The 14,501-nt window shown below is 42.8% G+C and overlaps 1 protein-coding gene across 1 annotated transcript in view; it reads left to right on the top strand.

Moving 5' to 3' along the window:
- Positions 1–14,501, top strand: part of EYA2 (EYA transcriptional coactivator and phosphatase 2) — an 86,984-nt gene that overhangs the window by 27,556 nt on the left and 44,927 nt on the right. The window contains exons 2-4 of the mRNA XM_084217842.1: positions 9,433–9,551; positions 13,220–13,268; positions 13,870–14,012. Coding sequence (XP_084073968.1) covers positions 9,443–9,551; positions 13,220–13,268; positions 13,870–14,012 — 301 coding nt within the window. The 5' untranslated portion in view covers positions 9,433–9,442. The remainder of the gene's footprint in view (positions 1–9,432; positions 9,552–13,219; positions 13,269–13,869; positions 14,013–14,501) is intronic.

The following is a 14,501-nucleotide window of genomic DNA, read 5'->3' as shown; positions in this document are numbered from 1 at the left end:
ATTTAATACTGCAGTGCCTGGAGGTCTCACAGAGAGTAGGACAGCATTGCCCTGGTGAATGCTGCACGTGCATAGAGAGGAGCACTTGTCCTGCAGCTTCTCCAGGGAGGACAGACAGAGGGCAGGAAGCACAGTGGTGCCACAAAGGGAATCAGCTGAGCTGCCAGGGGCAGAGCAGGGAGAAAACCCCAGGTTTTCTGAGTCTCAGACCAGGGTTTGATCTGCTGTTTCTCTCTGACAGAATTAATCTGTTGTGTCCTCTGTGAGAGCTGTTCCCGTGTGAGTGAGCGCCACTTTTTCTTGCGCACACTTACCTGTGGATTTTAATAAGAGTATTACTTCTCAAGTGGCATCAGCAAGTATTTTCAAACATATTGATTTTTCTGTGGGAACTTCATGGAATCATGGAATGGCTTGGGTTGGAAGAGACCTTAAAGATCATCTTGTTCCAAGCCCCCTGCCACTAGACCGAGCTGCTCACACTCTTGAGGCTTTGGGGCAGCTTCTTGAATTGTGCATCACTGCCTTTTGAATGAGAAGGTTTTTGTAAGGATGTGGGTGGTATAAATGCTCTAAACTTTCTGGAAAATGTTTTCCCTTGGCACTTGTTCCAGCTAATGGCCAACTTTCACTGCCTTAAACTGTGCAGGGATAGAATTCCTGCTGCCCTGCAGCTCCAGCTGTGTGCTTGGGCTTTCCCTCCCAAGCCCTCTGCAGCTTGGGAGGATTTGTCTTGTCCTGCTGCATTAAATAGAGTTTCAGAGAAGTTACTACTTGCCTCATTGAACAGTTAGTTTTACAAAAATGATTGCCTAAAAGCAGTTTCTCTCATGCCACTGGAGTGTGGGCAGGTGTGCCCAAGGCTCCACAGGTAAGCCAGGAAAGCTCTGTTCTCTGTTTGTGATTTTCCGCTACTTTTTGAAGCAGATGTTTTTTTCTGTGATGTTCAGTGCTTTATTGTCTCCTCTTCATCCTGGTATGGTAGAGCTGAAGTTTCTGGATGCTTAATTTTGTTTATGTAACTGCTTTATGTTACAGTGTATTGATGATGCAAATGTTTTACAAAATGAGGCCCTGCAAGCATAATCACCCAAAAATGAGTTTTTTCCTGGTAAGATCAGAGTTTCATGTTCCAGCAGAGATGCTGCTCTTTACTTGAAAACTGGGGGGAATAAACTCTAATTTCAAATATATATAATTTGTGTCTTTAGCCCTTGTGATTCTTAGGAGAAGGATTAAAAAATGTAGTTCTTCAAAGTGGAAAGAGGTGCCTAAATAGTGACAATTGTCGTGAGCTGGACTCTACAGCCCTTGGTTTGGGAAGCCTGGCTCTGGGAGCAGTTTTTTTGCAGTTATTTATGAAGGGCCTTAATTCTGCAGCTGGAGCTGCTGGAGTGGTTTTCTGCAGTCACATGCAGCCCTTGCATGCCTGGGGGATCTGAATAGGAAGAGGTGTGATGAAATTAAAAAGCTTGTGAATGTCACACAGGAATGTGGAAGCTGAAAGAGATTATTTATGTACTTTTGTAAGTTTGCATACACATACAATTTTATGTTTCAAATCACTGTAGGCTGTAAGCTCATAGTGTTTCTTTATCAGTGTATTCTGTTCTGTGTGGTACTTGCTTGTTCACAGTAAGAAAGCTGAGCAATTCTATGCTTTGGAAAATAATATCTTTGCAAGGGTTGTTCCAGTTAACAAATAGATCCAAGAGACCCAAAAAAGGCATTGTGAAAAATCCTCCTTTCTCATTTTGACTAAGAATAAGTGAAATACTGTCGTTGGGATGAAGTTTAAAGGACCCAGTGACTCCAGCCAGTGCTGTGATGTGTGTCTGGTCAGGCTGCAGCTCTGTGGTGTGAGCCCCATCCTGAGCTCACTCCAATTCTCAAGCTGCCTCTCAGAGTGAGCTCTCAGAATGGATGGTGAAGGTGCCTTGTCTTGGGTGGTTTTATGGGCACTGAATCCCCTTTCCTGTGGACTGCTCAGCCAGGAAATGCTGCTGCACCCTCTGCTCTATCTTCCTTCAGTCTCTCCCATTTTAATTGCAGGAAAGGCAGGGGAATCCCAGCCCAGCTCATGCCCCTTTTTCATCTCAGTTTGCTGTGTCTGCAGGGGGATCAGGAAAGCAGCCCCTGGAGAAGGCAGTAGTGAAGCCCTGCTAGGAGGAGGAACAACATTTATTTATATGAAGACACCCCACTTTTTTTTTTTTAAATTAACAGGTCTGACCCAAAAAAAGAAATAGTGTATTTAAAGAAAAAGAAAAAAAAAATCAATAGCATTTAAAGAAAAATCAATGAAAAGCAGGCTGGAATAGCAGGTGATGAAGCCTGGTGAAGCAAGTCAATGCTTCTGGAAATTCAGGACTTCCAGGGAAACAAGGCATGCAATTACTTGTGCCGGTTCCAAGCACTGAAAAATCTTAAGGCTGACTTTCCTTCCAAAAAAGAAAGAAAGAAAAAAAGTTAATGTGGCTCAAAAAATTCATGAGACAGGAATTTTCATCTGTTTTTCCCTTTCTGGTCTATGGGTTAGAGCAAGACAGAAAACTTCCAGTGAAAGTAAAATTTTGATAAAAAAGACTGTCTCATTTAAAAGAAAAAAAAAAGACAAAACACAGAAACCATGTGGGGAAAGATTTTAAAGCTGATGGAATACTTTGGTTATTTTTAAACAATAGTGGTTTCAGAAGTGTGAAAGAATTGGTCTGTTTTGTTGGTTTTTCTCAGTTATTTTTCTTAAACTTGTTTAGAATTAACACTTTTTTTTTAAGAAAAAGAGGAATTTGACAATCTCAATGTTAACCCAAACTATTTTTTTCCTTGCCTATCACATAACTTTTGTCCTGTTTCTCTTGGTTTCATCCTCAGCCTGAGATAACACGTGCTGGAGGCTCTGTACCCCCAGCCCAGGGGCTGTGCTGCAGCCATAGTGAGGACTCCTCTTTCTTTTCTCTGGGCAATGATAAATCCAGACAAGTACTGCTGCTTTTATTGTGCAGTTAGATGGGTAAAAAGCAGCTCTCAGGAATATCAGCAGCCCAAGGCATCTGCCCTGCAGGTCACCTTGGAAGGACACCTTGTGATCAGGCTGTGCTGTCAGCCTTGGACAGGAGCATTAATGCCAGCCCAGGTTTACCTTGGTGCCTGTTCAGGCTTTCCCTGCGTGCAGCTCTCAGATGTACTCGTGGGTGAACTAAGACTCATTATAAGGGAGAAAACAGGGTCGTGGCTTTCACCTGCTGAAGCATTTGTGAGTTTTTGAAATGGAACAAAGAAGCTTTTATAGATGGAGAGAGGAAGGGCCAAACAGTGTGGGGAGGAATGTACTGACAGAGGAAATGAAATTACTTTCCTCTGCTTTTGAAATGTGTGGATAGAAGTAGCCAAAATCTTCAGTGTGGGAGATTCCCTATGATTATACCATGTGGAAGGTGGCTGCAAGATAATACTGTTTTCTTTGCTTATGAATGATTCCTTTCTTTTTGTACAGGAGCAAAGTAAAATTGGGAGCAGAATTTTGCTACCAAAAGTCCTGGCAACGCTGCCTAAGCTACTATGCTTCCCATGGAGTTAAAACAGAAGAACTTTTAATTCCCAATGAAAATTAATGAGGCATAGCAGGTGCTTTTGAAAATTTTATCCATATGGGGAAAAAATTAATCTTGTGTTTCCTAGGAATGAATTAAACCCAAACTTTTTAGGACTGGGATGGGTTTTGTTTGTTTTCCCTGAACCAGAGAGTGAGAAAGCCATCTTTGGATTTTTCTGCATGTGATTCACTTCTGAAATAAAGGGGGCTGTCATCTTTTTAGTGATGAGTACCACTGGAATCATCAAGTATTTCTTAGCAATCTGCACCATTTCTTAGGAGGGTAGAAAGATGAAAGGGGTTGATCGACTAATTAAAACCAGATAAAGTCACAGAAGCAAGTCCAAAATGTTCCTCTTGCAATTCTGCTGCAATCTCTGTCTCCACTCCTCCCCTTCCCAGCAGAGCTGAAAGGAGAGGACTTGGCTTGTACCACTCCTGCCTAGGGCTCTGTGTTGGCATATGCAGATGTTTAGGAAGATCTAGTGGTTTAAGCTTGTATTTGGCCTCCATCCAGATACAAGTAAAAAAATTCTTGAGAAGATCATTGGATGGGATTGTTGCAGGGAGCATAATTTCTGAGAAACTTTGCAATTTCTCACTCCCTTGAAGTACTTGTCCTTTCGCTGTAGGCTCTGGCAGGTTTTTCCCAAGGGCAGGAATTTTGTCTTTTTCACCTGCAGGGCTCCCACCTCTTCAGTTCCTTCACTGATGGCAGATGCAGAGCTCCTTCTCTGTTTTTCCCACACCCATGCCAGTCCCCCCCTTAGTGTCTTTTCCTCCTGACTGCCCTTTCTGTGGCTAAGATGCCCTCCTGCACACTGCTGTCATTTTGGGGAAGTGCCCTGCTCTTCCTTGCACACATTCCCTCTGAAATCTCTCAATCACTTGGCCATTGAGTTTACCTTGGTACCTCCTGGTACCACCTACCCAGGTATCTTATTTGCTGAAAATGCTCTGAAAGCTCTCCTTTGAATGTTTTTTTTACTCTTCAGGTACATTTTGAAGCCAGAATTCTGTCTGCTCACCCCAGAATTGGAGTAGGGATGAGTGAGAAGTGCAGATTCCCAGGCACAAGCCCACTGCCTGCACAGGGAGGATGGAAGTGCCCTGGGCTGCCTTTGGTGTGTTGTGGGGAGGATGGAATAACAAGGGGGAGCAGTCTGAGAGAGGGTTGGGGTTCTGCCTGAGCAGCAGAGCTCCCAGCTTTGGAAGGAGACTCCTTGATGTGTTGCTGGTGCCCTTCTGGCTTGTCAGCTGTGCTGGGCAGAGCTGTGGTGAGGTTCCATCTGCCCACAGTGCCATGGTGGTTTCTCTTCCACCCTCTCAAAATATGGTCCATGGAGTTCTCAGCACCTTGCAGACTCAGTCTGCACGCCTGATGCCTTGAGGGGCTACCTAGAACAGAGGCTAGGTGGTGTTGGAGGAATAAAGCAGGGATTTATTAAAAGGCCTTCACAGGATACTCTTTGGGCAGAACAAGAGCCTGGCCACAGCTCCAGCCAAGGTGGGTGATGGGTCATGAGATTTCAGACTTTTATGAGTTTTGGTCCATTTCCTTATTGGGGTTAATTGTCCAATTCCAGCTGCAGGTTGTGCAGTCCCACCCTCCCAGATTGCTCTCCTCAGTTTGCTGTGTTTGCACTTTTTGGGCCTGAAGCTGTAATAGTGTCCTTAGTTCTCAGGCTGAAAAATGATTGTTTTGTGTGACTGAACTGTGAGGAGAACTTGCTAACTTGAAGTTCAGAGTTCTGTACAGAATCTGGAAAACATGAAAGCTAAAACTGAAGGCATCACACTGGGTCCCTCCATGGCACTGGACACCCATTTGTGAGCACTTTGCTGGAGGGAGGTTGGATCACTCAGGAGCTCTGCCTTCAGCACACGTTTGGCTGCCTTGACTTGGGGTCTGGAATCACTGCTTCCAAAACATCACTCTAAAAGAATAGGGGATTTGCCAGTTGCCCCAACACCTCAGTCAAAAATCTGAAACCTTAAATTGTTTAATCTGGCATTCCTAGCTTCATAATGACTGAAAAGAAAAAAAAAAAAACACTTATATTTCTATTTTTTCCTTCCTAAACATTAGAAAAAAGTTTCTGTTTTTGGCAGGGATTTAGTGGGCTAACTTTCAGGGCGAAATACTGGGGTTTGAGTAGGGGATTCTGATGGAAAAGCTGAGCAACAAATTCACACAGGGTTCTTCTTAATTGTAGAAGCCAAAAGCTCTTCCAGATGTCTGTCAGCCCTGCATGCTAGATGCTGCCATCACTGGTTTTAATAAAAGCTCATATTCAGCAAACTTTATTACTGATTTACTGTACACTGCTTAAGCCAGAAAATGTTTTTTCTCTAAAAAGAAAACAAAGACCTGATATTTTCATCAGTTGCACTCCAGCATGTCATTTACTGTGTTAAATACCAGCCCTGTTCCATTATTTGACTGTTTTCTGTAGCTTGCCATCATTAAAACTGGAATTTCAGAAACTCTTGTCAAGAAGTCCATAGGCAAGAAATGCACATGAATAAATCAGTAAATGGTGCGTGCAGAACAGGCAAAGCCACTAACAGCACTCAGACGTGACATGCACAGCCAGCCAGGCAGTTCTGTGAGAAGTTACCTGTTTGTACATGCAACTAATACAGGCTCTAAACCAGAATGAGAGCTGAAAAAACAGGGAAATGTGATGTGACTTGGTGAATACAAAAGTGAACAGAACAAAATCGGTAGAAAAGCCATCAGGCAGAGAGTAGCTAATGAAATCTCTGAACAATGATGTAATTAAAGTGCATTAATCACTATAAGAGATCATTTCCCTTTAAACATCTGCTCCTGTTCACTTGGCAACAGCCTGGGCAGTGTCATGAATGATGGGGGTTTGGATTATGCTGAAGGGCATGTGTTATCTGAGAAACAAGGTGGAACAGCCCCAGCTTGACAGGGTCTGGGGCAGCAGTGCTTTCCCTCAGTTCAGGGACAGCACCAGGGAAGCGAGGGGAAGAGAAGTGAGATGGTGCTCAGAGTGGAAAGGAAAAGCTTGTGTAAAATGGAACCCCACCTTCTCAGCTATGCAGACAAAATTTAATTGGGTGCTAGTGGGTTTGAATAAACGAATTCCTTAAATCCTCTGGGAAAAAAAGCCCCTGCCCACCCTGCTGTATTCAGAGAGCATTAGGAACCATAGCTCGTACCTTGTTCTGCCCCACTGAGAAGCACCACAAAATTCTCCCTGAGCCCTTTCTCTGTGGCAGCCTGGCTGTGCCAGCAGGAGAATGCTGGCTTTTCTGGAGAAAAAGCTGTGGCACAAGTTCAGTGTGCAGAAGAAGGGTTGTGACCGTGCCTTGCTGCCCTGCAGTGCTTTGGTCCAGATGGAGCAGAACGTCCTGCAGTGCTGAGTGTTGCCTCTGTGTTCTGAGTTGAGTGAGCAGCCATGGGCTGTTGTTTCAGCTCTGGGCTGTGTCCCTTGGTAGGATTTTTTATACCTGGGGACTGTTTTTTGTATCCTCACACACGTCTGCCTCCTTGTTGCATTTGCACAGCCAGTGGGCACTGGCTGTGGGCGCAGCTGGTGGCCCTGTGCTTCTGCATTTTCACTTTGTCTGTGTCTAAGGCAGGGAGGGGAGCCAGCTGTGCTCCTCTTACAAGGACACATCTGAAGGTGGAACCCTTTGAGACCCACTAGAACAAAGATGCAGCTGCAGAGCAAGGCTGATTTTTATGCTGCTCTGGTTTCCTTAGTGGATCTGAAGCAGGTAGCACTTGGGGACAAAGGGGTGGCACAAACATTGGATCCAGAGCATTTCCACCACGCTGGTCATTCATAAGATCTCCTTCATGGCACTGACTTGGGAAGCCTTTACCAGTCTGGAATCAGGCTGTGTTGGTGATGAGGTACCCAAATTAATTTCCAAGGGAGGCAGACAGATCCCACCTGGAGAGAGGGGCACTGGGGCTGTGGGCACTGTACATGGTTATGCCTCTTCATTGCAGCCTGTTTTTGGTAGTTCTGTGAATTCACAGAGGGTTCATGTTTTTTCTGTCTGGGCAGCTGTCAGGTGAGGAAGTGAAAATGAATTTAGCTTTGGTTTTGCTGTTTAGTTACAGATGAAATGATCTGGTTTGTGCTTGTTCTTAACAATACTTGTCCTCCCTCACAGGGACTCACAGCCTTTATAAAAGGGATTGGGGAGGTTCAGATAAAAAGTATCTGGTTTTCTGTTTCTCAAAGCTGGTAAAGCCATACAGGGGTATTTAAACAGAAAATCAAAACAAGCCCCTTGGCTTCTCCCAGAAGCACATGGATTGGTATTGCAGAAGCCTGATGATTTCAGCTTTGTGTGCTGCTCTCTGTAGCTCTGGGATGTTTTAGGTGTGCTGTGGATTGTTAGCAGCCAGGTGCTGCCTGCAGAGTCCAGCTCAGGGAGGTGCCAGCCTGGAGCAGGGATGTGCCAGCTGCCTTGGCAGGCAGGTCAGTGATGAGGGAAGGCAGCCTGGGCAAGCTGCAGCCAGGATCCACTCACCACCAAATTCCCTCTCCCCATCAGCTCCTGCTCAGACCCTGCTCTGTCCAAGAGCACAGTTATGCTTTCCCTTGATAGCCCTAATTCCACCCGGTGATTTCAGGGAGCTGAGCTAAGGTTGTGCTCAGCACAGAATCTTTGAGTTCTCTGTTCATCATCTGTTCTGGCCTTGAACCAAAAGCTGCAAGTTTAGTGTTGGAAAAGCCAAATAGGTTTCCATTGCATGGTGTGTATTTAGAAAGAAATAAAGACAATTAATTGAGAAATTTAGCTCCAGGTTTTCCTTGCCCAGTGGGTTCTTCAGGTCTAGACACAGGCATTGGTTGCACAGGGAGCAAGGAGAGATTATTACATGATGGGAGTAAAGGTTTCAAAGAAACCTGCCTTGCATAAAAGGAGTTGTGCAGGTATCAAATGTACCAAGACCTTATTGGACTCACCCCATTGTCTTCACCAAAACTTGCAGACACAGGTGTGTAAATCTGTGCACTTAATGACATATTTTGTACCCATCCTAAATATCCAACACTTCCAAGGGAAGCAAGCAGCTGAACGGGTCTGTCACTGCAGGTGGGCACATGAATGGAAAATGGTGCTGTGTACAGGAACAGACCTATGGATTTTATACCTAAGGTCTGAAATAAGGATTTAGTCCTTGTTTCTGGACTGTTCATGTAATGCAGAGGTTGTAAGCTTTCATGGTGGTGTAGGTCATGTGCACACCTGAAGAATTGTGTTTTCCTTCAGAGATGCAAGTCCTAGGTGTCCTTAATTTGAAGTTTTTGGTTGCATCAGAGAAGGTTGCTGATGTGAAAGGGACTGTCCTTGTATCACTGCCACCTAATGGCCAGGACATTGCAGTGGGGTGCCTGCTTCGGGTGTCCCCTGGAAAACTGATCCTGTCACCAGTCCTGACTTTGTTACCTTGTAAGACTCGATAATGATCTTAACTGCCCTCGGCTTCATTCCAGCCTGTTACAGTCTGTCCTGCAGCCTCACTGGACACTGGGGTCTGTATTCTTGCTTTGATGGCATATGAGAGAGCTGGAATTTTGTTTTTGTGTGGCAAAACCCAGGAAGAAAAGGGAAATCATTAATCAGATGGGTGTAATCTCCAAGGAAGCAAGTACTGCATTTTAATTCAGCATTTCCCTTTGATGAAAACTTTAGTGAATGTTATTATGTGGAATTTATATGAAGCCTGGGTTTAGGTAATCAGCTTTAATATTTATACTCTTAGGGAAAAAAAAAATTGAATCATTAGTAAGCATGCATAATTAATGAATAAATTGTATTTTTCCTTTGTTTTCCTTCAGGTATAAGGAAATGCTAGATCTAGTGATATCACCCAGTCTGACTGTAAATAGAGAGTGCCCTGACAGACTGAAGCTTAACCTTTCTCACATTTATGCCACGGCTCCAGATGACATAGAAGGTAGGCTGCTCTTCTGCTTGCTGTTTGCTGCTTTAACATAAAATAAATGAATATATGTTACCAAAGGGAGCTGGCCACTGCAAGGCCTCTGCTTCTGGCAGTCAGGTCTACAGTGTAGTGAGCAACTGAGATTTTGGAGGGTTTTCTTTTTTTTTCTTTGTTTACTCCCCCAGTTGTGGTTGAATCCTTTAGTTCCACAATGGCTTGAATGCAAGTGGAATAGAAATATTTCATAGGTAAATGTATATCTGTGTATAGTTGGTGCCTGCATTTACACACATACATAGGTAGATTTTTGTTCCACTGGAAGAATTGCAGATGTAAACTGTATTTTGTGCAAACCTGGTAGTTTTTGCTGGAGCCCCAGTGGTGGGGTGAACGTGAGCCTTGGGCTTTGGTGGCTCTGCTGCTGCTGCTGTTTAGGTGGGGGCTGTGGGGGTTCCCAGGCCCAGAAATGTATTGAGCAGCCTGAAAACCTCCCTCCAAAGCAGCTCTGTGCCCCAGTCTGCATCGCTCTGAGACCACTGCTGCCATCCCCTAATGGTTCGCCCTGCTGGCCTCTGCTCTGGAGTTTCACATTTGGCAGGTACCAGGGACAAATTCTTTCAGTGGTTGAGGCTCTGATGGAAATTTATCTGCTCTCCTCCCTCTCCCCCCTGCCCCATCATACTGTTCAAGTGAGGGAAACAGAAGAATGTTAAATCTGCTAAAAAAATTATTGGCAAGTGATGCAGCTGAACTAGTTCTTGCTAGTACAATCCCAGCTATTGTTTGCTGCGGTCAGGATCTGTCAGCCTTCCTGTTAGAGGGGAGGTAGGAAAAGGCACTGGCTATTATGTTTTAGTAGTATGTTTAACCCTTCATTTAGAGGCTCTTAGAAGGCCAGGAGCTGTTTTGTTTGCAGGTTTGCTCAGGCATTAGGAATTGCCTGGTTAAATCACGCCCATCGTGGCTGCCTGTTTGCGAGAGCAGCAGAAGGAATAACAGCCCAAAGGAAACAAACATCCTTTTGAATGGTCCTGTTTGCAGAAAAGATTAGAGCTAGAAATGATTTTTGGGTACATCATTTTGTACAAGTCTTGGTGCAGGAACTGTTTTTTGTTATGTGGTATAAATAAGAGCCAGCAGAGGAGTTACTGTTGGACCCCACTTTGCCAGTGACAGCTCACGTTGATTTGTTTCTTATAGAAATATTGTGATGTTTTTTCTACAGAATGATCCCCTGTGCTACCAAGATTGTGCTCTTTCCCTTGGAAATACTTGTGGTTAATTTGAAGAGCAGGAAAATACTTGTGTGTTTGACAATTGTCAGACTGACAGAGCTCTTCATGTAATAAATGCACACAAATTTATGCTGTGTGTTACACATAAAGTATTAAATTTAGCAAGTCTAGTCATAGTACTTACTCATTTAGATGTCCATGCAGCTGTCTGGTCTGTTGTTTTCATGGCTGCTTGTCTTGAGATGTGCAGTTATATCAATATAATTTTCAATATAATTGAAATATTATATATATAATGTATAATTTGCACATTTTGCCTGTAGGATCAACTTTGCCTTTTCTTGTCAGTGGCAGTAGCAGATTGCATATTCAAACACAGTAAATTCCTACTTGGCATTCTTGGCAAACTTATTTACTCTGTACCAAAATAAAAATTTGATGCTGTGGTGTTTGTCAAATAGACGAGAAATGAGGCTTGTGCTTGAACTGTTCTGCTGGTTTTTTGATGTAAAAGCCATTAAGTATTAAAGAAATTAATTGTAAAATGTCTGTTTCTTCAGTGCAGTTCTCTTTGGTAATGAGGAACAGACAGAAATGGTGTAGTCGTTGTTTTCACAGTCTGAAAATCTAATTTTCTAAACTGTTGTCTTTCAGGTAAGTCAAAGCTAATTTTTCATGGTGAGTTTAAAGGTGTCTCAGGTAAGCCCAGTTTTGGTTTTAAATTCAGTCTTTTTTCTGTGGATGTGTAAGTGAACAGATACATGTGTATAACATTATCCTTTGTCAATAATATATGCAGTTTTATAATACTGTCCTTTGTCAGTATTTTAAACTAAACCCCTCTGCCTGTTGCTTGGGAAATAGGTTACTGTACCACATTTTATAGATACAGAAAGCAAGGTAGGGTTGCAGGTGGGTTTTACTTTACTAAGGTGTGGAAGGTTTGCAGGGGTTTGAAGAAAGATTCTTTCTGGTTTTGTTTCTGTCAGTGATTAAAGGTGATCCTGTCGGTGATTATGCATGTAGAGGTTTCACCATTGATTACATAAATTAACACTCTAAAAAAAGAATGATACCTAGTAATTAATATTATAGTAAGGACTTATGATGATGCAATTTTTATTGAAATTTAGTCTAAAAATTTACCAGATGAAATGGCAGTGTTTTTAAAAATAGTTTGATGTAATCTCCATGGTATAGCATAAAAATGATCAAGCCATGTAAATTGTTGTGAAAAAGGGTTGTGTTTGAAAAACAATTTCAAGAGAGATCTAAATCAGGGAGAGCAAACATTTCAGATGTGAGCCTGCTGGATCTTTTTGGCCATTCTGTCCATGTTTACAGCACAGGTTACCCAAACCCACAGAACTGTTTGCATGCATTTAGGCTTTATGTGTGCTTGCATATTTCATTAAATGAAAAATGGGTTAAATGTTCAATTTGCCAGCTGACCAGTGTCTGAACAAAGGAGGTTGTGCTGCTCTGGTCACTGGAGGTGGCTGGAGAAGCTGTGGGCAGAGTCTGGTGTGTGCATTGATGCAGCCAGCAGACACAGAGCTGAATCAGCTGTGCCTTGTCATTATTGATGATTGTGAGAGTGTTTTGGCATTTGTAGTGCTGAATTAATGACAGCTCCAGCCAGGAGCTGAGGAGCAAAGTTTGGATGGCACTGTGGAGGCAACCTGCAGAATGTACATGATGGTGTTTTGGTATGACAATTTTAGTACAACTCGCAGGTTTTCATTTAGCTTCTATTTGTTTGTTTGTTTTTAATTTTTAATTCTGTAAGTGTAAATTTATCTCTGAATAAAGCTGGTAGCACATTTTTCTTTGGTAGTGTTACAGCACACAGTTGTTTGGTCCATTAGAAGGCATCTTGCACATATAACTTGCATGATAGGTTTTCTACTGATGTAATTTTTTGATTGCTGGTAGTTCAATAAGGTATGCTATAGTTAACTCAAAAATTTCAAATTAAGGAGATTTATGATGTTGTATTTTTAATATTTACTATTATTTGATATGTTTTAATGGACATTAAAGAAAGTGAGTCATGGTCTAGGAGAGTACCAAAAAAAGCAAAAGATCAAAATGTGCAGTGAGCTTAAATCACTTCAGCAATCATAGTATTGGCTTTTATAGCCTTTAGCATATGAGTCATTGCTTCAAAGCCCAGCTTCATGACTGATATCAGTCCCATGAGAAGAAGAAACTGGTAGTTCAATCAACTGGTATCACCCTCAATTAAAAACTAAATCTATATTTGTTGTTAAGCAGAGAATATCTTTCTTACCTACCTCAGCTTGGGAATATTAACTAAAAAATAAAAAGTCTTTTGATTCCTGTCTATTTTTCTCAAACCAGCAGTGGTAAAAACAATTGTATCAGCTTGGCCACAGAACAGAACACAATGAAAATCTAAGACCCTTTAATTTTGTTTTCCAGGCAGCAGCAAAGCAGCACCGCAGTGTCCTCTCCATCTGTACACCACAAAGTGAGTGCTCGTGCCAAGTGCTGTAATTTAAAATCCCCGTTTTGCTGAACAGCCATTTTGTGCAGACTTCTGTCACCTTAAAAAACATCTGCCCTAAGCCCATCCACCTGTTCCCCCACACATCTCTGGCTCAGGCAAGTAGCTGGTTCTTAATCTTCTTGGATATGGAGTGAAATAAGGTTTGAGGTACTGTGAACTGTGTTTTTGTACCCCAGCGTATCCAAACCTTATCAGTTTGAATATTGTTGTGTTTGAGTAACCACAGAGGGGATGTGTAGAAATGTCTGAGGTTTCCCATCTCACTCACTTGTTGGGCAAACTCAGAATGAAACAGGAAAAATCAGTGCTGATTTTATTTTATTTTGTTAACTTGCATGTATTTTGCACTGTCTTAAAAGTCACCGTGCGTTTGGGTGGCTTAATCTGATAGTTCATAAAACAAACTTCAGCTTCAGTCCGCTCAATTCAAAGTTCCCAAAATACTCAGCACCCTGTGTTGACCGCTGTTTTAGCAAGATGTCTAGAACTGTTCTGCTTGTGCTCTAGAAGACCATGTGCAGTAACTATTGCCTCAAACCCTTCTGTTTCTCCTTCTGAATAGACATTATCCCCACATAGTGACAGTGCCGCCCTTCCCCACGATGGCAGCCTATGGCCAGGCTCAGTACAGCACGGGAATCCAGCAGGCTGCTGCCTACACTGCCTATCCCCCTCCGGGGCAGCCCTACGGGATCCCCTCCTACAGTGAGTACCCCACCTGTGAGGACACTGTCCTGGCAAAATGGATTTGGAGTCTTTATGTTTTGCACTGAAGTGTCATGTGTGTCTCAGCAGCATTGTCTTCTTATGCTTAGGAAAAAGTCTGAGCTTAAAATGTTGGGTTTCCTTTGAACTATGTCAGCTTTAAACCTATCAGCTCATCATATCATGGGTTAAGTTTCTGCAAACTAGGTAAGTTTGGAACCAGTCAATAATAGACTGTGAGAAATTCAGGTTCAGTAGGATGTGCCACATAGGAGTAACAGCTTGTGAGTGTTCCCATGAGTCACTGTCAAGACAAAGTAAATATGATATTTATGAAAACTTCACTTTGCTATCCTTGATTCTTCCTGAGGTTTCAATAACACAAGCTACTTTGAGAAAATTTCTGTGTCTGTTACTACAGAAGAACCAAAATGCAGAGCAGAAGAAGGCATGGGTGAGATGTTAGAGAGTACCTTGGTTTTGGAAGAT

Source organism: Fringilla coelebs, assembly GCF_963513975.1.
Source record: "Fringilla coelebs genome assembly, chromosome: 18".
Taxonomy (NCBI): Eukaryota; Metazoa; Chordata; class Aves; order Passeriformes; family Fringillidae; genus Fringilla; species Fringilla coelebs.
The sequence above is the reverse complement of the archived record's forward strand: the minus strand, read 5'-3'. Positions and strand labels throughout refer to the sequence as shown.